At 48.1% G+C, this 23,819-nt stretch overlaps 2 protein-coding genes across 9 annotated transcripts in view; both read right to left on the bottom strand.

The window, feature by feature from the left end:
• The window catches only part of GLE1 (GLE1 RNA export mediator), a 42,297-nt gene extending 37,937 nt beyond the window's left edge, over positions 1–4,360 (bottom strand). The window contains exon 1 of the mRNA XM_007194571.2: positions 4,174–4,360. Coding sequence (XP_007194633.1) covers positions 4,174–4,272 — 99 coding nt within the window. The 5' untranslated portion in view covers positions 4,273–4,360. The remainder of the gene's footprint in view (positions 1–4,173) is intronic.
• A 1,931-nt stretch (positions 4,361–6,291) lies between these two features.
• Positions 6,292–23,819, bottom strand: part of ODF2 (outer dense fiber of sperm tails 2) — a 30,195-nt gene continuing 12,667 nt past the window's right edge. For 7 of the 8 annotated variants that reach the window (XM_057548371.1, XM_057548372.1, XM_057548373.1 and 4 more), the window contains 14 exons: positions 23,655–23,786; positions 20,283–20,354; positions 19,132–19,203; positions 18,894–19,010; positions 18,040–18,225; positions 17,416–17,525; positions 15,255–15,390; positions 12,822–12,932; positions 12,572–12,676; positions 11,383–11,541; positions 9,929–10,029; positions 8,282–8,444; positions 7,733–7,858; positions 6,292–7,284 (listed from right to left, as the gene is read on the bottom strand). In XM_057548371.1, the coding sequence (XP_057404354.1) occupies positions 7,096–7,284; positions 7,733–7,858; positions 8,282–8,444; positions 9,929–10,029; positions 11,383–11,541; positions 12,572–12,676; positions 12,822–12,932; positions 15,255–15,390; positions 17,416–17,525; positions 18,040–18,225; positions 18,894–19,010; positions 19,132–19,203; positions 20,283–20,354; positions 23,655–23,786 (1,779 nt within the window). In that variant the 3' untranslated portion in view covers positions 6,292–7,095. The remainder of the gene's footprint in view (positions 7,285–7,732; positions 7,859–8,281; positions 8,445–9,928; positions 10,030–11,382; positions 11,542–12,571; positions 12,677–12,821; positions 12,933–15,254; positions 15,391–17,415; positions 17,526–18,039; positions 18,226–18,893; positions 19,011–19,131; positions 19,204–20,282; positions 20,355–23,654; positions 23,787–23,819) is intronic. The other variant, XR_009008602.1, reaches the window with a different exon arrangement.

Here is a 23,819-nt window from a genome sequence, read left to right as displayed (position 1 = left end):
TTGTTGTTTATCTATTTCTTTTTAAAATTATTTATTTATTTATTTATTTATTTATTTATTTATGGCTGTGTTGGGTCTTCGTTTCTGTGCGAGGGCTTTCTCTAGTTGCAGCAAGCGGGGGCCACTCTTCATCATGGTGCGCGGGCCTCTCACTGTCACAGCCTCTCTTGTTGCAGAGCACAGGCTCAGCAATTGTGCTCACGGGCCTAGTCGCTCGGCGGCACGTGGGATCTTCCCAGACCAGGGCTCGAACCCGTGTCCCCTGCATTGGCAGGCAGACTCTCAACCACTGCACCACCAGGGAAGCCCTGTTTATCTATTTTATATATAGTAGTCTGCTAATCCCAAACTCCTAATTTATCCCTACCACCACTCCCTTTCCCCTTTCCTCTTTGGTAACCATATATTTGTTTTCTATGTCTGTGAGTCTGTTTCTGTTTTGTAAATAAGTTCATTTGTGGGCTTCCCTGGTGGCGCAGTGGTTAAGAATCTGCCTGCCAATGCAGGGGACACGGGTTCGAGCCCTGGTCCGGGAAGATCCCACATGCTGCGGAGCAACTAAGCCCGTGCGCCTCAACTACTGAGCCTGCACTCTAGAGCCCGCAAGATACAACTACTGAGCCCGTGTGCCACAATCAGTGAAGCCCGTGCGCCTAGAGCCCGTGCTCCACAAGAGAAGCCACCGCAATGAGAAGCCCACACACCACAATGAAGAGTAGCCCCCACTCGCCGCTACTAGAGAAAGCCCACGCGCAGCAATGAAGACCCAATGCAGCCAAAAAAAAAAAAAAAAGTTCATTTGTATCATATTTTAGATTCCACTTGTGGTATCATATGGTATTTGTCTTTCTCTTTCTGGCTTACTTCACTTAGTCTGATAATGTCTAGGTCCATCCACGATGCTGCAAATGGCATTATTTCATTCTTTTTATGGCTGAGTAGTAGTTCATTGTATACATATACCACATCTTCTTTATTCATCTGTCAATGGACATTTAGGTTGCTTCCATGTCTTGGCTATTGTAAATAGTGCTACTAAGAACACTGGGGTGCAGGTGTCTTTTCAAAAGGGAAGCCTCATACACTGAGGTGCAGTGTATGAGGCTTCCCTTTTCTCCACATTCTCTGCAGCATTTATTATTTGTAGACTTTTTAATGATGGCCATTCTGACCAGCGTGAGGTGGTACCTCAGTGTAGTTTTGATTTGCATTTCTCTGATAATTAGCGATGTTGAGCATCTTTTCATGTGCCTATTGGCCATCTGTATGTCTTCTTTGGAGAAATGTCTTCTGCTCATTTTTGGAATGGGTTGTTTGTTTTTGTTATTGAGTTGTATGAGCTGCTTGTATATTTTGGAAATTAAGCTTTTGTCGGTTTCATCATTTACAAATATTTTCTCCCAGTCTGTAGGTTGTCTTTGTTTTGTTTATGGTTTCCTTTGCTGTGCAAAAGCTTGTAAGTTTGATTAGGTCCCATTTGTTTATTTTTGCTTTATTTCTATTGCCTTGGAAGACTAAGAAAACACTGCTATGATTTATGTCAAAACAGAGAATGTTTTGCTTATGTTCTCCTCTAGGCATTTTATGGTGTCTTGTCTTATATTTAAGTCTTTAAGCCATTTTGAGTTTATTTTTGTGTATGCTGTGAGGAAGTGTTCTAACTTCATTGATTCACGTGCAGCTGTCTAACTTTCCCAACACCTTTCTGAAGAGACTGTCCTTTCTCCATTGTATATTCTTGCCTGCTTTGTTGAAGATTAATTGACTGTAGGTGTGTGGGTTTATTTATGGTCTCTCTATTCTGTTTCATTGATCCATATGTCTGTTTTTGTCCCAATACCACACTGTTTTGATTACTGTAGCTTTGTTGTATTGTCTAAAGTCTGGGAGGGTTATGCCTTCAGTTTTGTCCTTTTTCCTTAGGATTACTTTGGCAATTCTGGGTCTTTTGTGTTTCCATATAAATTTTAGGATTACCTGTTCTAGTTCTGTGAAAAATGTCGTGGGTAATTTGATAGCGATTGCAATAAATCTGTAGATTGCTTTGGGTAGTATGGCTATTTTAATAATATTAATTTTTCCAATCCAAGAGCATGGGATATCTTTCCATTTCTTTGAATCATCTTCAATTTCCTTTCCTTTATCAGTGTTTTACAGTTCTCAGAATATAAGTCTTTCACCTCCTTGGTCAGGTTTATTTCTAAGGTTTTTTTTGGGGGGGGGGAATGTGACTTTAAAAGGGTTTGGTTTTTTTTTTTTTAACTTTCCGTTTCTGATATTTCATTGTTAGTGTAAAGAAATGCAACAGATTTCTGTATGTTAATCTCATATCCTGCTACCTTGCTGAATTTATTTATCAGTTCTAGTAGTTTTTCTGTGGAGTCTTTAGGGTTTTCTATAGATAGTACCATGTAATCTGCATATAATAACAATTTTACCCCTTCCCTTCTGATTTGGATACCTTTTTATTTATTTCCCTTGTCTGACTGCTGTAGCTAGGACTTCCAATTCTATGTTAGATAGCAGTGGTGAGAGGGGGCATCCTTGTCTTCCTCCAGATTTTAGCAGGAAGGCTTTCAGCTTTTCACCACCACTGAGTATTGTGTTGGCTGTGGGTCTGTCCCACAATAATAGTAGCTTTATTTGTCCCATAATAAAAGTAGCTTTTATTATGTTGAGATATGTTCCCTCTATACTCACTTTGGGAAGAGTTTTTATCATGAAAGCATGTTGAATTTGAGACAACTTTTTACTCTTTCTTTACGCCAAAATAAATTCCAGGAGCAAAGTTTCAAATGTAAAAAATAAACCCATACCCATAAAAAACACCATCAACGGAGAAAACAATTTCAACTGACAAACTAGAAAAAAAGATGCAATATATATCACAGATAAAGGAATATTATCCCTAATACATACAGAACTTGTAAAATATTGGCAAAACCCCAATAGAAAAATGAGCAAAAGACATAAACTGGCAAATATACACACACAAGGTTACAAGTAGTGGATCACGACTCACTGAATAAAATAGGAACCCATAAGGATACTGATATAAACAATTAAACAGAAGGAACCCATGAGGATTCTGATATGAATAATTAAACGGAAGAGAAAAGAAAACTCTTCCTTACAGTAGAATGCCAGCTAACAAACGTAGGAATGGTAGCTATAAAGAAACACCATTCGTCTACATCACAGAAAAGACTGATTCAGGAAGAAATCACCAATAAATGCTAAGGGTGGAGGTTTGAGAAGAAAAAAATATTTTGGTGTAATCTTGGACTACCTCCCAACAAAATACTAAGAAGTTACAAAAGGGAAAATGATGAATTTTAAGTGAATTTTACGTGGAAATATCTGGAAGTTACCATTGTAACCAAGTGATCAAGGTGAGCATCACCAGTGTTGGGATGGGCTGAAGCATCTATGTGTGACTGATGTGACTTACTGAGAGCACAGCATCATTCTGTGGTATTCCTGCCAAGAATGCATAACCTGAGTCTACACCATACAGATTCATGCTGGAATTCATCCTATAGAATGTAAGGTATGTATTCTTTAAAACCGTCAAAGACATAAAGACAGAAATGCTTTAGAAGTGTTTCCCATTTAAGTCTGAAGAGACAAGACATCATACCTGGAGCTAGATTACCAGCAACTCGGGAAGAGAAGCTATGCCTTAACTATCTCTATATTCCCCCACCTGCGCGGTCTAGTACAGGGCTTTGCGTATCTTAGATGCAGTGACCAAGCCCCCATTAAAGTTCCCAGGTCCGTCCAACGTCGTCTAAAAATTTGGTCATTTCACTGGCAGCAATAGGTTAGGTCCTGTTAACCGTTCACCGCTAAATCTGGATCTCCTAACACAAGAGACGCGCAGTAACCTAACTGACCCTGAGAGGCCAGGATTGCTTTGACAACATAGGCGCAGGCACCTAACGCCAGCTGCGGGGAGCAATGAAGCCTTCAAAGAGCACCTCTGAAGGGGCGCTCCACGGAAGGCTAGAATAGGCGAGAGACGGTGATGCACACACGAGTCAAGCAGCAAACCCGGGCTGTTACAAGAACGCACGGGTTCCCGGGCGCAGGACATGCCAAGGGCTAGGGAAGAGCAGAGTCCCGTGACGAGGGGCAGGAAGAACCACCGCCCCCTTTGGGGCCACTGCTCACCTCGCCCCGCAGCAGCCAATCGCGGTGGTAGCAAAGGTGACCTTTGTCAGACCTGCGCAGCGCCTGCAGGGTCTCCCAGCAGCGACCCTCGGAAGGCATGGCCTGCCCCGCTACAGTTCTCCAGGGGCGCCGCTTGGTACAAAACAAGTCCTCGAATCAGCCGCCCGGAAACAGGTGCTCGCTTCCGCTTCCGGGGCGCACACGTAGCGGCGCAGTTCAACCCCGCCCCTAACGGCTGCATGGCCCTGCCTCCGGCGCTGAGCCCGCCCACCAACGCGCTTGCGCACAGGGCTTGGCCCGAGGCTCGTTACCTTGCAGGGACCTCCGACCTGGGGGATTTAGAAGGCTGGGCCTTCCAGGTTGCAGAAAACTGAAAAGGTATTGATGAGCATGTGGAGAAATTGGAACCCTCATACATACGCTGCCAGTGGGACTCTAAAATGGGGCAACTCCTGTGGAAGACAGTATGGCAGTTCATCAAAAGGTTAAAGAGGGACTTCCCTGGCAGTGGTTAAGACTCTGCGCTTCCACTGCAGGGGGCGCGGGTTCCATCCCTGGTCGGGGAATTAAGATCCCGCCTGCCTGCGGCCAAAAATAAAGTTACCATTAACCCAGCAGTTCTACTAAATATATACGCAAAAGAAATGTGTCCACAAAAAACTGGTAGAATATTGAATTACTTATAACAGCCAAAAAATGGAAACACATGTGTTCGTCAACCAATGAGTCAATAAAATATGGTGTATCCACACAATGTAATATTATTGGGCCATAAAAATGAAGTACAAATACATGCTACGAAATGAACCTTGAAAACATCATGCTGAGTGAAAGAAGCCAGTCACAATATGGTATGATTTATGTGAAATGTCCAGAGTGACAAAGCCAGAGAAACAAAGAGACTGTTAGTGGTTGCCAGGGGCTGGGGGGCGGGGAGGGGAATGGGGAGCAGCTGCTAATGGTATGGGTGTGTCCACTGGGGTGTGATGAAAATGTTCGAGAATTAGATAAAGGTGGTGGTCGCACAACTTTGAATATACTAAAAGCCACTGAATTATACACTTTAAAAGAGTGAATTTTATGTGAATTATATCTCAGTAAATGAAATGTTCACCATTGCCTGAGGCCAGCTTTAACTAGGATCTTTTAACTTTGGACCCTTTTGCCCATTTCATGGGATCTCAGTCTGACACAGAAAGGAAAACTGTCGAGTTTGAAGCAATATAAACATTTTCCACAAACTCTCTGGACTTTTTGGAATACAACATTTTACAAAGAAAAATAGAACCGCTCTTGGGAGAATCCCAGCAATGGACCGGAAAAGAGGTGTTTCCCACACCATCATTACAAATAGCAGAACCCTGCACTGAGGAGGTTTTCATTAGTTTGACAAAAACAAGAATAATGGGATATACAGAAATGTATGCACATTGGTGTAAGTTTGCCAACTGTCTTTTCTTAGGAAGAGCTTTCATACATTGTATGAAAGTTCAAGTCCATTTATGTTTAGGGTGTGAAAATAGGTTTGGTTTTGTGGCAGTGGTAGCTGGTAGTAGTGATTTCAGTGAACTTCCTCGGCAAAATCAAAAGCTGGAAATAAAATTAAAAACCAAACAAACAAAAAAACCCAAAACATTAAAAGCTGGAAACTACGAATGTCTCCAAAACGGGGGGATGGGGGGCAGGGGCGGTTCTGGTAGTGAAATCCAGATGCCTGGGTGGGAGCCATTGCTTTTGAGGACATAGGGGAGTTCTTGGACTTGGGTTAGAGTGGCTGAGAGAGGACCAGACTGGATCACCCAGAGGTCAGTACCAGCATAGTATACCAAATTTGTTCTCTTCTCTCTGAAGAATTTTCTTTTCTTTTAAATACAGGAAAATGTGAAGAGAACAAAAATAGCCCATAATCTTATCATTCAGAAAGCAATTAACATTAAAAAAATAGTAGTACATACACATCCCATCTTCCTCCTAACAGCTAAAGTAGTCTGCCCTCACACACTGAGCAGTGCCTTTCAGTGTGTCTCCTCCAGGCCTTTCATGGGATTGTAAGTGAAAGCACACAAAGGAGAAAGAGCCAACCTGGCCAAAATGAAATGAAGAGTCTCACGCACCAAGTCCTTTAAAAACGTTTACTGGCTCTCCTGCAGCATTTTACTGAATCATTTTTAGAAGAGGGCTGGGGTGGGTAAAGGAAATCATCCGATGGAGCCTTAAATATTGATTATAAAAGCTTTTTGTAAAACAATGCACATGTTTCAAGAATAAATGCATTCCACAGATACAAACCTGGCAAAGAGAAAAATCAATGAGATTGGGATTGTATTTTTACAAGGCGAACTGGACATAAGCCCTCGAGTGTCTATTGGCAAGTGCGTGACGGCAAGTGGCCTTGAGGAAACTTGGCCAGCAGAGGTTTCCACTGGGCTTGGGAAGCGAGCACCTTGGGGAAAACACCATACCCATGAAATAAGGAAAACAGCAAGTGAACATGAGGAGCGGTGAGGACCTCTGGCGAACAGCTCCTGCTGGTTCAGGTCAGGGAAAACCCAAGAGAGAGTCCTAAAAAGAAGAGAGGTGTAAGGGAACTGGAGGCAAAGTCCAGTCCAAACATCCTCTTGGGGAAGGAATGAGCAAAGTCACGGTGAGTTAAAATCTGACCTTAATAGTAGTAACTTTAAGGCCTGTCAGGGTAATTAAAAACTTCCATCAGGCGATGCTATCAGAGAGGAGAGAACTAAGTGGGTTCTGCTTCATCCCCTGCTGCTTCAGGCACTTTTCTGGAGCTAGTAGCTAAGACAAGATCCTGAACATACTTCATCACAGGACGAGAGAGGAAACCAACAGGCTTTCCGGGTATGGCTTAGCAACGCCTCAGTTCCCACGGCATCCATCCGAGCTCCTAGCCCAAGAGTGGCCGCCTTAGGCAGGAGGAGACCGGGAGCGGATGGGAGAGCTTGTTAGGTAGGAAGTGTAGGGACCATCCCCAAACACGTTGGCATAGGACGACTTGAGGAACTGGACGTAGTTCTGCATGCTGCGGTTCGTGCTCTCCGACTGCTCCAGGCGGTCTTTCAGGTCTTGCAGGCGGCTCTGGTAGCGGCGGTCAGCCTAAGAGGAGGAACGGGGCCAGGGCCAAGTGTGTGTGACATCCAGAACAGACAAACCCATAGCGACAGAGACATTATTAGTGGTTGCCAGGGGTTGAGGGCAGGGGAATGGGAGTGGCTGCTAACGGGTAATTTTCTTTCTGAAAATATTCTAAACCTGGATTGTGGTGATAATGGCACAACACTGAATATACTCAAAACCACTAAATTGTGCAATTTAAATGAGGGAATTTTACGGTAAATGCTGTCTTAACAAAACTGTTAATAAAAAAGGGGATTGGCCTGGGATATCCTGAAGGGATGGGAAAGTGATGCGAGAAAAATAAAACCATGTCATATTCATAAAAACAACAAAACATCTTGCCCTGCAGGCGCCAGGAAACTCAGATCTCAACCCACTCCCTTCTTGTCTGCTCCTACCCCATCCTCCCACCCCCAGCCCGACTCACATCGTCCCGGCTCCGCCGGAGCTGGCTGAGTTCAGTCTTGGTCCTGCTCAGCTGGGTCTCAAGGTCCAGGATTTTGTTCTGGGCTGCTCGCTCCTTGGAGGCTGCGTGCTCCTTGGTTTGTTCCACCTGCCCGAAAGGCACAGAGGTGGGGCTGGCTTACCTGGCATGGGGAACACCTGGTAAAGAGAAGGCTGGGCCGCTCCCACTAACTGGTCTCGCTGCAGACAATTCTCTGGAGCCTCAGGGCAGGAGCAAACTATGGGGACAACTTCTGCAACCCCGCTTTACCTGCCCTTTGCCAACGCTCCATGAGTCATCACCTAAGACGTGGTACACCTGTCTGAGGCCCACTCAGGCAGCAATCAAAGGAGCAGTTGTGAAAAAAGTGCCAAGTCCTTTACAATAATTGCTCACTTGATCCTTATGATGATTTCATGAGGCAGGTACTACTTCTATATGCCCATTTCTCAGATGGAGAGATAGGCTCAGAGAGGTTAGGCGATTTGTCCAAAGACACAGAGATAGGTTAGTAATAGAATTGAGACTGACCTGCCTCCTGGCATCTTCAATGGCGCTCTCCAACTGCCTCGCCAGCGTCCCACATTCCCGGGTTTTCTCCTCTAGTCGCAGCTGGGACTGGTGGATTGCCTCCTCCCTCTTGGCAATCACCTGTAGGAACTCGATATTCTGGGCACTGGTCGCCTCCAGTTTCCTAGGTGATAGCATTCAATCAGATCCTGCTCGTCCCCCTACCTGTCCTGTTCCACACAGCTGGGGGCTGCCAGCCACCCCGGGCTGGGGTTCTCATCACACCAAGAATCTCCAGGGAACAACAGGAATAAACCAAAGAAATCTGCTGAGCAGCAAGGCGGCAAGGAGCTGTACGAAGAGTGGGAGAAGCACAGACTGACCGCGGCTGTGCTAAGTCTGTATGTCATCACATGTAATGTGACAACTTGCGGCTCAGGCAGGTGGGTTCCACCATGATCCCCACTTTACAGATGAAGAAACTGAGCTGAAGAGAGGTGAAGTCATTGGCTGAGGCCAGCACAGCTAGCATGTCTGTCACCGAAACCCACGCGCTCAACTTCTTCTGTTCACTGTTGCCTCCCTCAGCAAAGGGACTTCAGCTGGACCACTCAACATCATACATGACCAGCCATGGGGCAGCAGTGACCACCCCGTGTGTACACATGGTCCCCGCTGCACTTCCAGAGCACCTTCCAATTTAAGGAGCTCTGCAAGTCCTGCTGAATCCAGCTACATCTTCGAGGCCAGCAGAGTAGAGGTGGAGCCCAGGGAAGACCACCTGCTTTAAGTCCCTGCTGGCAGGCTGTGTGAGCCACCTGGGCCAGTTACAGCCTCCTGGGACCCCAAGCCTTTCATCTCTGAAAACTGAGGCTCCAGCCCTCATTTTACAGACGCTAAAAGCCCTGGAGGAAGACAGTCTAAGTCGCAGCTTTGCCAAGTACCAGCTATGTGACCTTGGGCAAGTCACTTAACCTCTCCCGGAGGTCAGTTTCCTCACATCTAAAATACCAACTCGTATATACTAACCTATATGGTGCATTTTTGCATGCCGGGTAATGTGCTAAGCGCTTTGAGGATTATCTCATGGAGGACTCACAATAACCCCATGAGCTGGATTGTTATCCCTACCTTGGTCCCTTTCTCAAGATGAGTAAACAGAGTTCAAAGGGTGAAATGACTTGCTCAAGATCACAATGCAGGTTAAGTGGCCAAGTTGGGACCAAGGGCCAGAGCTTCTGATTCCAAAATGTGTCCTCATTACCCGACTGCTTCCAACAGTCCGTGAGGAACAGGGAAGAACAGATCAGAAAGGTCTTGGGAAGGACGATCGGGAACAAAGAGCAGAATGGGGGGAGGCCCCCACCGCAGCATCCTGGCCCTGCCGGTTTGCTGGGACGAAGCATGCCTTTCTGATAGGTAATGTCTATGGATGGTCTGATTTTGATCACACTGTTATGGAGCGTCCCCCCCTGGTCGGAGACCACCTTCCTCTCTCCCACAACGCTTACCACTGCAATGGAAGCAGCTTTTCCTCTAAGGTCTGCCTAGTACCTTCCAGGGCCTTGAGTCCCTCAAACACTTCTGCACACTAAGCCCAGAGCAGCTAAGTGGCTGAAAGTCTCAGGTCCTAGGAAGAGGACAGAGATGGGACCAAGTGCCTCTAACCTCTCCAGTTCATCCACCTTCAGACTCAGCTGTTTATTTTCCTTCTGGGAAGCCTGATGTTTCTCTCTCGCCATCTCCAGCTTGTCCCCCTGATGTTCGATCTAAAATGACAGGAACACAGACTGGTTTACGAAAGAACTTCCCGGTACAGCCCTCCCTTCTCCCTGTGACCTGTCATCCACACCCAGGAGAAAGGCACACTGCCCTCAGCAGGCATCTGAGTCTCAACGCACAACCTGGAGGAGAGGGGAGAGAGGGGACAGGTTAGGCCCGACCCCCGAGACTGAAGGCTTTCCCGCGCCGAGAGAAGCCAGCTTTGATCCTGAAGAGCCACGACGACACTTCCTTGATCAGGAGAGGCCAGTCAGTGGGATCTGGGTGGACGTGAGAAGGCAGAAGCAGACGGCAGGCCTAACTGGCCCACATGACACACCACGGAGCTTTACCGAGGATGTTGTTGGGACCGCTGAGTTCATTCTTCTTAACTGGGGACAAATGCAGGCAAGGCCACAGAAAATCTACTGAGTCCTTCAGGCTGGCAAGTTTGAGAAGTTATCCAGAAGGCTGCTTTCTGCAGAAGCCTCAGACGTCTGGGCCTGAAAGGCCCTGAGAACGCTCAGGTTCAAGAGAAGCCTAGTGATTTAAGAGTGCTGAGAACCTGGGCTTGGGAACCAGACAGAGCTGGCTGGGTTCCAATCCCTGTTGACAAGTATTAGCTCTGTGACCTCAGGCAATGACTTCTCCTCTCTATGCCCTGGGCTGCTTTCTGTAAAACGGGGAAAATAAGACCCCTTACAAAGTTCCTGGGAGAATTCAATCAGGGAATGCTGGAGCACCGAGCACGTGCTCAAACAATGGTAGCTACTTTCACTGGTACTACAAGGAAACAGGTTAAGAGGGGGCAAGGGTCTTGCCCAAGGTCACAGTGCAGACGAGAGGCATAGCATTTCTTCCTCTCTTAGACACCGTAGGCTTGGTTCCAGTAACCCAGAGGCAGACTGCTTCTGGTAGAAAGGAAGTCCGGTTTCAGGACCCCTAGCTCAGGCAAGGGGTCTGTTAAGACTACAGAAAGGCAGCTAAAGCAAGAGAAAGATGGAAAAAAAGAAAACCTATGGCTTGGTGTCTGCTGGTGGCGCATGGTTGAGGGCAGCAGCGGAGCGTGAAGGGCAGAGGCCGGCGGAGACTTGGAGCCCTCGGGGGGCAAGAGCAGGAGGGCCCGGCAGCTCCAATCGAGTGGCGGCTCCTATGACTACAATCACTTGGTGCAAACACAAGGCATTTGGCACACCAGACTTTTATTTCACAGCACTGATGATAGCTCACTCCTCTGAGAAAGCGGCAGCCAAGAAAAAGGAAGTGGTCCTCCCTGGGGCGGGGTGGGGGCGTGCAGCTCATCTTGGTAAGCGGGCCCCTGCTCGGGCCAGTTCGTGGGAACCTTTCTGCCAGTCCCTTACCCGGCTGCGCAGGTCTGATATGATGGCTGTGAGGTCGATGTTCTTCCTCTCATAGCCCTGCAGCTGGTCTTGGCACTCTGCCAGCTTAGCCTCGGTGATCTTGAGAATATCAGGCAGCTGCTGCAGGTCAGCCAGCTGGGACTGGAACTGCCTCCGCGCCTGGAGTGGGAGAGAGGGGCCCGCCGTTGGGAAGGGCCTGGCTGCTGAAGAGACCAGGCAGAGTGCTTTGGATTTAGAGCAGGGCTGCCCTCAGTCCCCAGAAAGGATCCTGAAAGATCCACGGGCAGAAGTGCGGCCTCCCTGCAGGCCACTGAGGGTGTCTAGCTGTTCTCTGGGGGGACACACTTGGCCCTGACTGGCCACTTGAGCCTGCCACTCCTTCAGTCATTGAAGAATAATGGCAACCACGTAGCAAACTCCAGGACCCAGGCATTACTCATTAAATTCATACAACAACCTATTAAGTAGGTGCTGTTATCCCCATATAAGGACGCTGAGGATCAAAGGATCATTTGCCCATGGTCACTCAGCTACAAATTGGCAGAGCCAGGATTCAAGTCTAGTCTAACCTCAAAGCCCCTAGGAAGGCAATCACGATGCTCTAGGTCAGAGGGAAAGCTACGACCTATCTGTTCTTAGTCCATCCTTGTATTAACGAGGGGCCTGAGGACTAGAGAGAGGCAGTGACTTGCCCAAGGATATGCAACAAGTTAATGGCTGAGCCTGGACTCAATCCATCTCCAGGGTTACTATTAAGATGACCCCTTTGCTTCTAGAGAGCCAAGTCGTCTCTAGAAGAATAAGGCTCTTTGGGGAAGGGGACAGGAGGAACACTTTTGGTTGGCACAAAATAAAGACACCACACAGAATGAAATAGGCACAGCTAAGGCCTGGCAGATCTGTGGATTTGAATCCACTTGGATGTTCCAAGCAGGGGAAATTTTTTTTGAGGAAAGTGAAGAAAGAAGGAAACAAGGATGAAAAAGAGGGATAACGAGGAAGCAGGAGAGAAGGAAGAGATGAGACGAGGAAGGAGAGACTACGTACACGGTAGAGTGGACCAGCCCAGCAATAAGAACCTTCATGGATCTCTGTCACCCACATCGGAGAGGGCCAATGACAAACAAGAGGGACAGACTGACAGACATGGGACTGGGTAGGGGAAGAAGGCGAGCAAGGGGAGCAGTACCGTTTCAATCTCTTTGTTCATCTCATCTTTAAGGATCTTGTTCTCTTTGTCACAGCGTTCCAGCTGGGCAGCCACTTCATCAGCCTCCAGTCTGGTCTTCATCACCTGGGGACCAACAAAGCGTCGGGCCATCTTGGGCAGAGCCAAGTTTTGGTGAAAAACACCTTCCCAGGAGAGGCCTTATGGTGAATCTCCATCCCAGCCTGCTGGGAGGCGCTGCCCTGGCAGGCTTGGCACCTGAGAGGCCTACCTGACTCTTATAGTTGTCAATCATTCCCTCGTAGTTCTTAACCGATGCCTTCAGCTGCTGAACCTCGACGTGCGCCTGGTTGAGTTTCTCCTCCATCGGGGCGAAGCTAGCCTAGAAGGGATGGTTCGTCGGTAACCAGCGGGAAGGTTCCGGAGCAGGTGGCCATCCCAACCCCAGCTCCTACTCCGAGGGGCCAGCAAAGGGAAGCCCCACCTACTCAAACCCACGCCAGCAGTTTTCCTCAGAGAGGCACCAGGGCAGGATTCCTGATAAGACCAACTCAAGTGAATACAGATGCAAATAAGAGACTCCTATGTTTTTTGTTCTTATTACAAAAGCAGTACATTATGGGGGAATTCCCTGGTGGTTCAGTGGTTAGGACTCGGCACTTTCACTGCCGGGGGCCCGGGTCCAGTCCCTGGTTAGGGAACTAAGATCCCACAAGCCTTGTGGCTTGGCCAAAAAAAAAAAAAAGAGCACTACATTATCACTAAAGAAAAGGGATATAAAACCAAGAAAAATGAATCATGATGCCTTATTATATGGCTATATATTGATAACTGTGTAGCTATTTTATTTTTTCCAGTAAGAATGGGATTATGATATACTTACTGCCTTGCAATGAACTTTTTCAATTAACAAGTAAGTTGGGAACTACTTCTCTCATCAATGAATGTTCTCCTACAACCCAAATGCTCACCTTAGCAGATGGGACAAAATAAATCACGGTATCTCAATAAAATAATAAGCAATCATTTAAAAGAAAGAGATAAAGCAAAAAAAAAAAATCTAAAAAGATATCCATGGAATATGGTTGAAGGAGAAAAGCGAGCTGCAGAATAGTGGCTGGATGAATGGATGTGCATGTGTTTGAATGTGTATGTGAGTATCAGGGAAAAAACTGGAAAAATACACATCTACGGTAACAGAGACCTTCACTTCTCTATAACATTTCTGTGATGTTTTCAACTTTCACTACGAGCATATTTTACCTTTGTAATGATAACAGCTAGGAAAATACACTTCTACAATCATTTTGAACAGTCACACTGTGTTTCACCACACAGACATACCATACTGCAACCAATACCCCAGCTAATTGTTAGACATGGGGGTTGTCTGTCATTTATCCAACAATTGCACTACAACAAATGAGATACTACTATACTCCCACCAGAGTGGCTAAAATGAAGAAGATGGACAATACCAAGTGTTATCTCACATATCCCTGATGGGAGTGGAAATCTGTACAACTGCTTTACTATTTGGTGACATCTACCAAAGCTGAATTTGTGTATATCACCTGATGACCTGGCATTTCTATTATACTTCAAGGTATAGAAACTGTAAAAATACACCAAATATATGCACCAAAAGAGGTACAAGGGTGTTCTACAACCCAAATGTCCATCTACAGTAGAATGGATAAACACATCGTGGTACATTCATACACTGCACTGCACTGAGAATGATGAACTGCCACACAGGACATGGATAACTTCCACAAACTTAATGCTGAGTAAAAGCCATAAAGGCCAGGCACAAAGTTCAAAACCAGGCAAACTAATCTGTGGTGACAGAAGTCAGGATAACCGTGCCCTTGGCAGGGGGTGTCTGTAACTAGGCAAGGTCACCGGGGTGCTGGTTTTAAGGTTCAATCAGGGTGACTGATGGACAAAGTTATGTTCATTTTGTGTACCTTTCTGTATTATACTTCCTCAAAATCAATTTTACTTAACAAAAATCAGTAATAAATAAATAAATAAATAGATCTAGATGTTATTGCCCAGATCAACTAAAAACCAAGATCAAACCTGGCTCTGCAACATCTACCTCTTTTCGGTTGCCTCTCGCCCTCGGTGTGCTGGGAGGGTGTAGAGGGAGTGGTCAAGAGCTAGTGGTTAGAACCCCAGAGTCAGACTGAGGTTCAAATCCCAACTCCAACGCTTCCAAGGGCAAAATTTTGGCAAGAAACTCAAACTCTCTCTAAGCTTCAGTTTCCTTATTCTGTAAAGTAGCGACAATAATTACACTACTGGGAGGTTAAAGTGAGAATTAATGCATGTGAAGGGGCCCAGCAGTGCCCCAGGAGAGTCAATGTTAACCTCAAAGTCAGGTCCATCTCACGTGCATGGGCTGACTGTCATGCTAAGCACTTCACATGCATCACCACCTTCTCAGAAGGACCTCATTTCCCCCCGCTGAGGAAACTGCAGCAACACAGGAGGAAACATCCCGTTCAGGTCCTGCAGCTCTAAGAGGCAGAGTCACGACTTGAATCGGGGTCTTTCCGACTCCAGAACAAGCCCTCTTATCACACTGCTGCCTCCAGGCCCTCTGAAGGCCCCGGTGGTCATCTCTGGGGCCCAACCAGGAGTACCACCAGCCTCTGCTCTCCACCCAACCGTCCTGGTCCCGGCTCTCACTACCGACCTTCAGCCTCTCATTCTCTAGCTTGAATGCGGAATACTCGGCAGTCTGCCGGTGTAGTCTCTCCACCAGGCTGTCCCGGTCTTCCCGCATCTTCTCCTCCAAGGTTTGTTGTTGGTTTACAAGATCTGTCACCCGGCTGGAAGGTCACAAAGTGAAAGCAGACAGAATCAATTCCACAGGTTGTGAGCAGCCCGGGACTTGGTATGGAGTAGGGCCAAGTGTTCCTACCCAGGTCACCCATGTCTCTCTTCTTGGCACCCTGCCTGCTCCCCAGTCTCCACCCCGAGGAGCAGCTGCCCTGCCACTGCTGCCTGTGGCATTCCCAGGTATCCCACTTCGTATTAACAGCCTTTTAAGATTTGTCTCCCATACCACCCCCTCCAAGAAGCCTTCTCTGTTCTGATCCTCCCGTGAGGCTGAGACACTCCCTGAAGACAATGGCCAGAAGTCGCAGTCCCTCCCCAGCTCCCCACGGCACCCCCTGGATCTCTTAACCTATTAGGAACTGAAGTTAGGACAGAACTCACAGGCCCAGTGGTCAGGGATAACCCCAGGCACCCGTCTCCCTCAGACACATATTACACTGGGGTTCTGTCTCCCCCAGGCGAGGGCAGGTGCCATGAGCAACAACAAGGCACATGCTTCCCTTGGTCCCTTCCCCTACCCGCAGGCCCTCAGCAGAGCTATAATCCAAGAATAGAGACTGAGGAGAGGAGCACTGGGGCTCTGGACTGTAGACCCACCTGATACTGCAGAACCTTTGCACAGTGTATTTTCAGTATTGATAAATTACAGTTCACCGCTTAGCAAATATTTAGTGAGTACTGACTAGGCCCAAGCAAACACCTTGTATTGGTTTACCGGCAAACTCCTACGCAACTTTATTTTTTAATTTTTAATTTTTAAAATTTAGGGCTTCCCTGGTGGCGCAGTGGTTGAGAATCTGCCTGCTAATGCAGGGGACACGGGTTCGAGCCCTGGTCTGGGAAGATCCCACATGCCACGGAGCAGCTGGGCCCGTGAGCCACAACTACTGAGCCTGCGCGTCTGGAGCCTGTGCCCCGCAACGGGAGGGGCCGCGATAGTGAGAGGCCCGCGCACCGCGATGAAGAGCGGTCCCCGCACCGCGATGAAGAGTGGCCCCCACTTGCCGCAACTGGAGAAAGCCCTCGCACGAACCGAAGACCCAACACAGCCAAAAATAAATAAATAAATAAATATTAAAATTTATTTATTTCATTTATTTATTTTTGGCTGCATTGGGTCTTCGTTGCTGCTCATGGGCTTTCTCTAGTTGTGGTGAGCAGGGGCTACTCTTCGTTGCGGTGTGCGGGCTTCTCATTGCGGTGGCTTCTCTTGTTGCGGAGCACAGGCTCTAGGCGCGCGGGCTTCAGTAGTTGTGGCACGCGGGCTCAGTAGCTGTGGTTCATGGGCTCTAGAGCGCAGGCTCAGTAGTTGTGGCGCACGGGCTTAGTTGCTCCGTGGCATGTAGGATCTTCCCAGACCAGGGCTCGAACCCGTGTCCCCTGCATTGGCAGGCGGATTCTTAACCACTGCGCCACCAGGGAAGTCCAATGCATTTGTTTTTTTTACTGCTGTAGCCCTCAAGGCCAACACATAGCCTGTTATATAGTAGATGCTTGATAAGTATCTGTAAATGAATGATCACATGACTATAGCTGACTCTGAGAATGGTCACTGTTGACAGTTCACCAGTGGCAAGAAAGGTATGAGTTCAGTCACCTTTAACTTGAGGCCACTTTTGCCCCCTACTCCCAGGCCATACCTCTGACCTACTGACTGGCGGACAAAACGACTGAGAGAAGACAGAGGGATTACCAGCTGCCCCGTGCCCCAAGGACAGTAAGGAGGATACCAGCGTGCCTGTGCCCATTTCCCATGCTGTGCAGACTGGGGCCCAGCTCAAGCCCCTGCATAGTGCCTGCCGGGGGGTAGGACGCTGGGGCGGGGGCTGGAGCCAGTCCAACCAGAAGGCCGACCCCTGGGCCACCCACAGCTCAGTCCGATGCAGCCCCTGACCAGAGGAGACCAGATGGCAGCCGTATGAGCGACGTGAGCTGTCGCGGGTTGCCTGGCGCCGTGCACTAGCACACCCCCCTCCTCTCATCGGCCCACACGCCCTCTCCTAACACAGACGTACTCATTCAGGACAATAATTTCCAGCTCGAGGTCCCCCTTGTCTTTCACAACTTGGTTGTAGCGGCTCCTCCATGATTCCAGAGTGGATAAAGCTTCAGCAACATAGAGATCCTGGGAACATGGGACAGAAGGGCCCATCAGCCTGGTGTCACCGCTGAAGCCAAGCGAGCTGGGAGTCACTCCAGGTCACCCCTCACCCTGATAACTTCAACCTCACTCCTGCAATTCCTTCCTAGAAGCACTGAGAGTGAAGCGGGAGCCCAGCTGTTGCTTTTCAGTTTCCAGCATCCCACGCGCCCTGACTGCAAATCCTTCCTTAACTGTCATTCCCACCCACAATATGGACGCGGTTAAAATGTCCCACAAACCCTCCACTTGTCTCCAGCCAACTGCCCACCCCCATCGTCATCCTTTTACCCATTTACTGCCCCCCCACCTCTCCCTCCACCCAGCCAGCAGTCCTCCCAGCTCATTCACCCTTTCCACTGCCATCTTCCTCTCCGTTCACCCGCCCGGCCACCTCTATTCAGCTTTCGCCTCGCCCTGCTCAAAGCAGCCATCCGCCGGCAGCCAACCCACCCACGACGCTTCACCGTGGGCCTGCCCTTCTCGGGGAGGCAGCTACCTTGTCAGCAAGCTGCACGTGCAGCTGCTCAGCGTACTCCTCACTCTTCTCAGCTCGTTCCTTCTGGGCTCGGATGGCCCTCTTCAGGGACTCTTTGTCTCGTTCTCCCTTCTGCTTCAGTTCCTTCAGCTGCTCCATGATGGCCTCCACTTCCGCCTTGTGCTGGTTTCCGCTGCGCTCCAGGTTCTGGGAGAGGACGGCCCAGGAGCAGGTGCGGGGAGAGGGACAAGGATGAGGGAGAGACGGAGGAGAGAGACAAGGAAGGCCGGGAAAGGGCAAGGCAGAGAGCAGAGGTGAGAGGGGACGACCAAAAAGAAGGAATGAGGGAGAGAGAAATCAGGTCAACCGCGTGGAGGCTTAAAGCTCCCCCAGTGCAGAGCAGAGATGAAGGCCCTTCCCAGCTCCCCGTAGCACCTCTCCCATTACTGAACCCACTGGGGTCTTAGTGTTAAGATAGAACTCTTCTGGAATCCTTCCTTGAACTCAGCATAGTGGTCAGAGATATTCCTCAGTCACTCAGCAGAGCTGTGACCTCAGAAGGTCCCTGGCTCAAAGATGCAAGCAAGCTGCATTTGAGCCCACCCCCTACCCCATGGGTAGTTATGAGAACTGAAGGCCTAAGGGATTAAGTGATTGGCTCAGGGGCATGGCACCCAATTGGTCACTGCTGGGAAGGGCACCCAAGACCCTCAGGGTCCACTGCTCTTGCCACTGGCTCAGAATGCTTTGGCAACAGCGGCCCCGTATACCTTTAGGGCAAAGCCTTCCTGAGCGTGAGAGCCTTGGCCAGGCCACTGCCCTTCGACTGCCAGGCCCCGCCCCCTCCCTTCCCCACCTGTGGGGCTGGCAGGTACCTTGATCTGCATGCACAGGCGACTGTTCTCTGCCTCTTTGCACCGAAGCTGTGCCTGCAAATGCCCACGCATGGTCTCCATGGACTTCGAAAGCTCAGATGCTGTCTTCGCTTGAGCCTTTGGAGAGACGGAGAAAGTGGTAGAGCCGGGGTTTGAACCCAGCTCTCCAATTCCAGAGCACACTCTACCCACTAAGCTCTACTGGCCCATATCGAGGAGCAACTGTTGGGGACGGTACCTTCTCACATTGTATTTCCTGGAGGAGCTCTTCCACCTCCTTGTCTTTGTCTTGCAGCAGTAATAGCAGGCGCTGGAGAGAACACACACTGTCATGAGCTCCCTGCGAAGGGTGAGGAGGCCCCGCCCAGGGAGGACAAACACTCCTGTGAGTGCCTGGCCACTGGCTCAAGTCCCAAATACAGCGGCCCATGTCACAGAGACCCTAGCAGGAAGCACCTAACATCTGTACCACAATTTTTTACAACAATTTAAAATAATGTTAGTTGTGGGACACACTGAAACACAGACACACAAAACACTAAGGAAGCCCCATAATCCGCCACCCAGAGATAACCATTGTTAGCACACATTAAAAAGTCAGATACCTATTTTGCTCTATAACCACATTTACCATAGTGTGATTAAATCTTCTATATCTTTTGAAAAAGCACTTTAACATTTCAATTTACGGATGTATCATAATTTGATAAGGCTCTCGAGCTGGGAATGCAGGTTTAGGCATTATCGCCATGACCGTTGAATCCCCTACAGCGATGTTTGGCCAGGCACCGAGGGCCAAGGGCCAAACCTCGGGAACCATGGTCTCTACTTCTTTCTTTCTCTTGGAGACTCCCAACAGGCATTAATACATCAAAGGCTCCAAAAGGTATTGTAGTTAAGCAGCTGGTTTAACTTGTCATTCAGGCTAAGCAGTAGTTCCCCAAATTTATTTGGCCATGGATCAACCCCCCCTTTTGTTTCTTGTACCCATTAACACCTTGAGGAACTCAGGGTTCTACGGAACAGACTTTGGAACATGCTGCCTTGGGAGAGATTCCTTGGGAGAATTGGAAATGTTGAGTCAACAAGTCTGCACCATAATACAAATAAGGAAATTCAGGGAACAGACTCTGATGATTTACAAATCCATCACCGTCATCACCATCCCTCAAGCTGATGTCCAGCTTGGTGGTTCAAGTTCTCGAGTGATTGACTAGACAAGCCTGGTGGGGCAGGAGGGACGGGGATATGTGTTTCATGATTTCACAGATCATGAAACTAAGACCCAAAGAAAAGTCAGAGTGGGGCTCCAGCCCTCCTGCCGCCCACTCAGCACCTCTACGCCGTCGCCTATACCCCCTGGAGCAGGCAGGGGGCGCTGTGTGTTACCGCTTTCTCGGAGTCCGCCTCTGCCAGCCGTTTCAATAGTGCTCCTTGTTGCTCCATCAACTTTTCGGAATCCTTCAAGGGAAGGCAGGGAAAGCCAACTCATTAAGCAATAAACTGAGATGTCTACATCCTCTAGGTCCTGTTCCTTTTCCAAAAATTATATTTCTAATGATAGAAGTTGTAAATTATATTCTCATTATAAAATATTTAATGAAAACCGATAAAGCTAAAGTCCCCCTCATCCCCACCTCCAAACCCAGCCCTGCTGTCATGAGTTTGGACCGTCCTGCCCATCCTTTCTCTATGCATTTATACGTAGCTATACCTAGAGAAGTATCTTTTGGGGGATGAGGGGTGGGAAGGGATTAATGTGTAATTTTACCAAAATGACATCATACTGTATTTTTGTGTCACAACTGGATTTTTTAACAACAGTTTTATTGAGATATAAATTCAGATACAAGTCACCAACTTGAAATGTATAATTCAATGGTTTGTGGTATATTACATTATGATTTTTTTAATTGTGGTAAAATATAACAAACTTTGCCATTTTAAGTGTGAAATTCAGTGGCATATGGTACATTTCCAATATTGTGTAACCATCACTACCATCTAGTTCCAGAATTTTTTCATCACCCTAAAAGGAAACCTGCACCTGTCAAGCAGTCAGTCTCCATTTTCCCCTTCCCCCAGATCCCCCCAAACCCCTAATTTGCTTTCTTTTTTAGGGGGTGGGCGCACCACATGGCTTGCAGGATCTTAGTTCCCGGACCAGGGATTGAACCCAAGCTCCGGCAGTGAAAGCGCTGAGTCCTAACCACTGGACCACCAGGGAAATCCCCAACCCCTAATCTGCTTTCTGTCTCTAATATGCCGTGGCATTTTTTAACCTCTCGCCGTAACCTTTGGGCAATAAGGTGGTTCCCAGGTTTTGCAGCTGTAAACACTGCAGCAGTGGACATGTTGGGCACGTACTAAGTGTCTCTCCAGGATTGATACAAAGAGTAAGAATGGCTGGGCCCAAAGATCTGTGATTTCTGGCAGGTGACACGCCCTGCAAAATGCCTGCACTGACGCACACGGCCACAAGCAGGACGTGAGAACGCCAGGCAGTAGCCAGCCTCTGCCTGTTGCCAGTCTTGCCAGCATGAATCCTGCTGTTTTAATTTGCATTTCCCTATTTATGCATATGCTTATTAGCCATTTAAGCTTCCTTTTCCCCGGACTGCCTGCTCACACCTTTGCCCACTCTCGCATTGGTCTGTGTCTTTGAACTGTCTCTATTCTTCCCAGTCACCTAAACAAAGTGTCCCTAGAAGAAGTCTCACCCCCTTTCCCTTTCAGTCCCACAGGTCACCTTCACAGGCTAAGAGAAAAGGGCTCCCTGGTCCCAAAGTTTCCCAGGGACCTAGGAACTGAGGGAAGACAGCATTATGGCTTCTCTAGCAACAAGAGGAGGCAAAGAACGAAAACCTAGGCCAGGGACCCAGAGCCTGAAGCTATTCTCACTGCCCCGACAGGCCATGCCCTCTGAGCCTCCGGGGGACTCTACACAAACTAACACACCATCTCACCAAATCCCCCGCTCTAAGGAGCCAGGCACTATCACCACCCCCACTTCACAGATGAGGAGATCGAGGCTGGGAGAAGTGAGGTGAGCTGCCTGAGATCACACAGCCAGAAATGGCAGAGCTGGCTGCTAAACCAAAGGACTCCAGAGCCAGAGCATTCCCCCACCACACTGAGCACTCCCCAGTAAGCACCGCAGCAGAGCCTGTACAGAACCTGGAACGCCTGCTGCGGTGGGAGTTTAAATTAGCTGACCCTTCACCTCCAATTGGAGATTCTGGGATTCCGGGATTGTAGGAGCTAAGAAGGCGAAAAGGGAAAAAACTGGTAGGAAGAGGTTTTCTGAAGCACCCCCCTCACCGCCCCCAGTCCCAGAACAAACAGCAGCGACAGCCACCATTTACCAAGTACCCACTGCATGCCAGGAGTACACACAGTCCTCGCCCACACATCACCTCTAAGTCCCTCACAACCCCGCATGCAAGATGCTATTCCCATTTTATAGGTGGAAAAACTGAAGCCCAGAGAGGTAAAAATCACCCACCCATGAACATTGAGCTGGAAATGAAACAGATAAAACTATTTTAAGAGAATAATTTAGCTATAACTAGTAACATTCATAGAAATATATTCTGGAAACCCTCAAGTACACCAGGATAGTACAGACGAATGCGCAAAATAACACTTGTAAGAGCAAACAACCAAAAATTGTCTCCATCAACAGAAGAGTGGGTAAATAAGTTGTGGTATTGTCATAAAATGAAATAGAGCGGTGGAAATGAAATACCTTAGGCTTCAAGGATAACAATGGACGGATCTCATAAAAACATTGATTGAGAAAAGCAAACTCAGAAGAAAACATATGGAACAATATCATCTATGTAAAGTTTGAAAACATGCTAAACAATACTATATGTTGCTTAGGGATACATATATAAGTGAAAAACTCTCAGATTCCAGATAAAGTTTCCCTCTGATGGGAAGGAGATGAGGTTATTGCCAAAGGAGACACCACGAGGGATTTAACCATGTGGACAAGGTTTTGTTTGGAAAGCTGGAGAGTGGGTACACTATTACTTATTTTGAATATTAGTTTTTAAACTAAAAACAAAGGAAGTTGACACTGTTTTTTAAAAAAAGTTTAACTAAAAAAAATATCATCTCATCAGGACGGGCGTTTTTTTTTTTTTGGCTGCGTCTCGAGGCTTGCGGGATCTTAGTTCCCCAACCAGGGATCGAACCCGGGCCCACGGCAGTGGAAGCACCGAGTCCTAACCACTGGACCGCCAGGGAATTCCCAGCATGGGCATTTTGAGACTCTCGGTATCCCTTTGGTTTTGAACCAAACAGGAAGAGAGCTGTTTACACTGTCAGTCTTTTCAGAGTCATTTGCTAACATAAAATATATTTCAGAGACCATCTTTTAAGAAAACAAAGTGATACCATACAATGTGCCCGCCAGCCATTAAGCCTCCTACTTCACCAAAACTCAGGTCTAGTCTTTTCCCCGCTTTGTCGCATGACCCCTGGGTTGGGCTGAACCCCTCCCTGACTCTCCACTGCTCTTCTGACTTCCAAGGTCCTTCCTGTGCCACCAGGCCCACTTCAACAACAAAGACAGCACTCGTCTACCAGATGCCCAGCACTTCACATGAATGACTTCAGCAAACCTTTCTATGGCCCCCTCAGGTCAGGCAGGCACCAAGAATATTTTCTTTTTACAGACAGGAGCCTGCGGCGCTAGAGGGCCAGGGCTCCGAGCGAGCGCTGGGTAGGGGGGCAGCTAGGACCGCAGCTCACCTCTTTGCAGTGCTGTTCCCTCAGCAGTTCTCGGAGGGTGCGGTTCGTCTCCTCAAATGTGCTCAGCTTCTGCAGGAGAAGTTCCTTCTGCCTCGTTAGGGTGTTGATGTCCGTGCACGTCATTTGTTTCTCCTGGAAGACAGCAGGCAGTCTTGCCAGGCACGG

The sequence above is a fragment of the Balaenoptera acutorostrata genome, chromosome 6 (genome assembly GCF_949987535.1).
Source record: "Balaenoptera acutorostrata chromosome 6, mBalAcu1.1, whole genome shotgun sequence".
NCBI classification, from domain to species: Eukaryota; Metazoa; Chordata; class Mammalia; order Artiodactyla; family Balaenopteridae; genus Balaenoptera; species Balaenoptera acutorostrata.
Note: the sequence above shows the minus strand (reverse complement) of the source record. Positions and strands in the feature narration are given on the sequence as shown.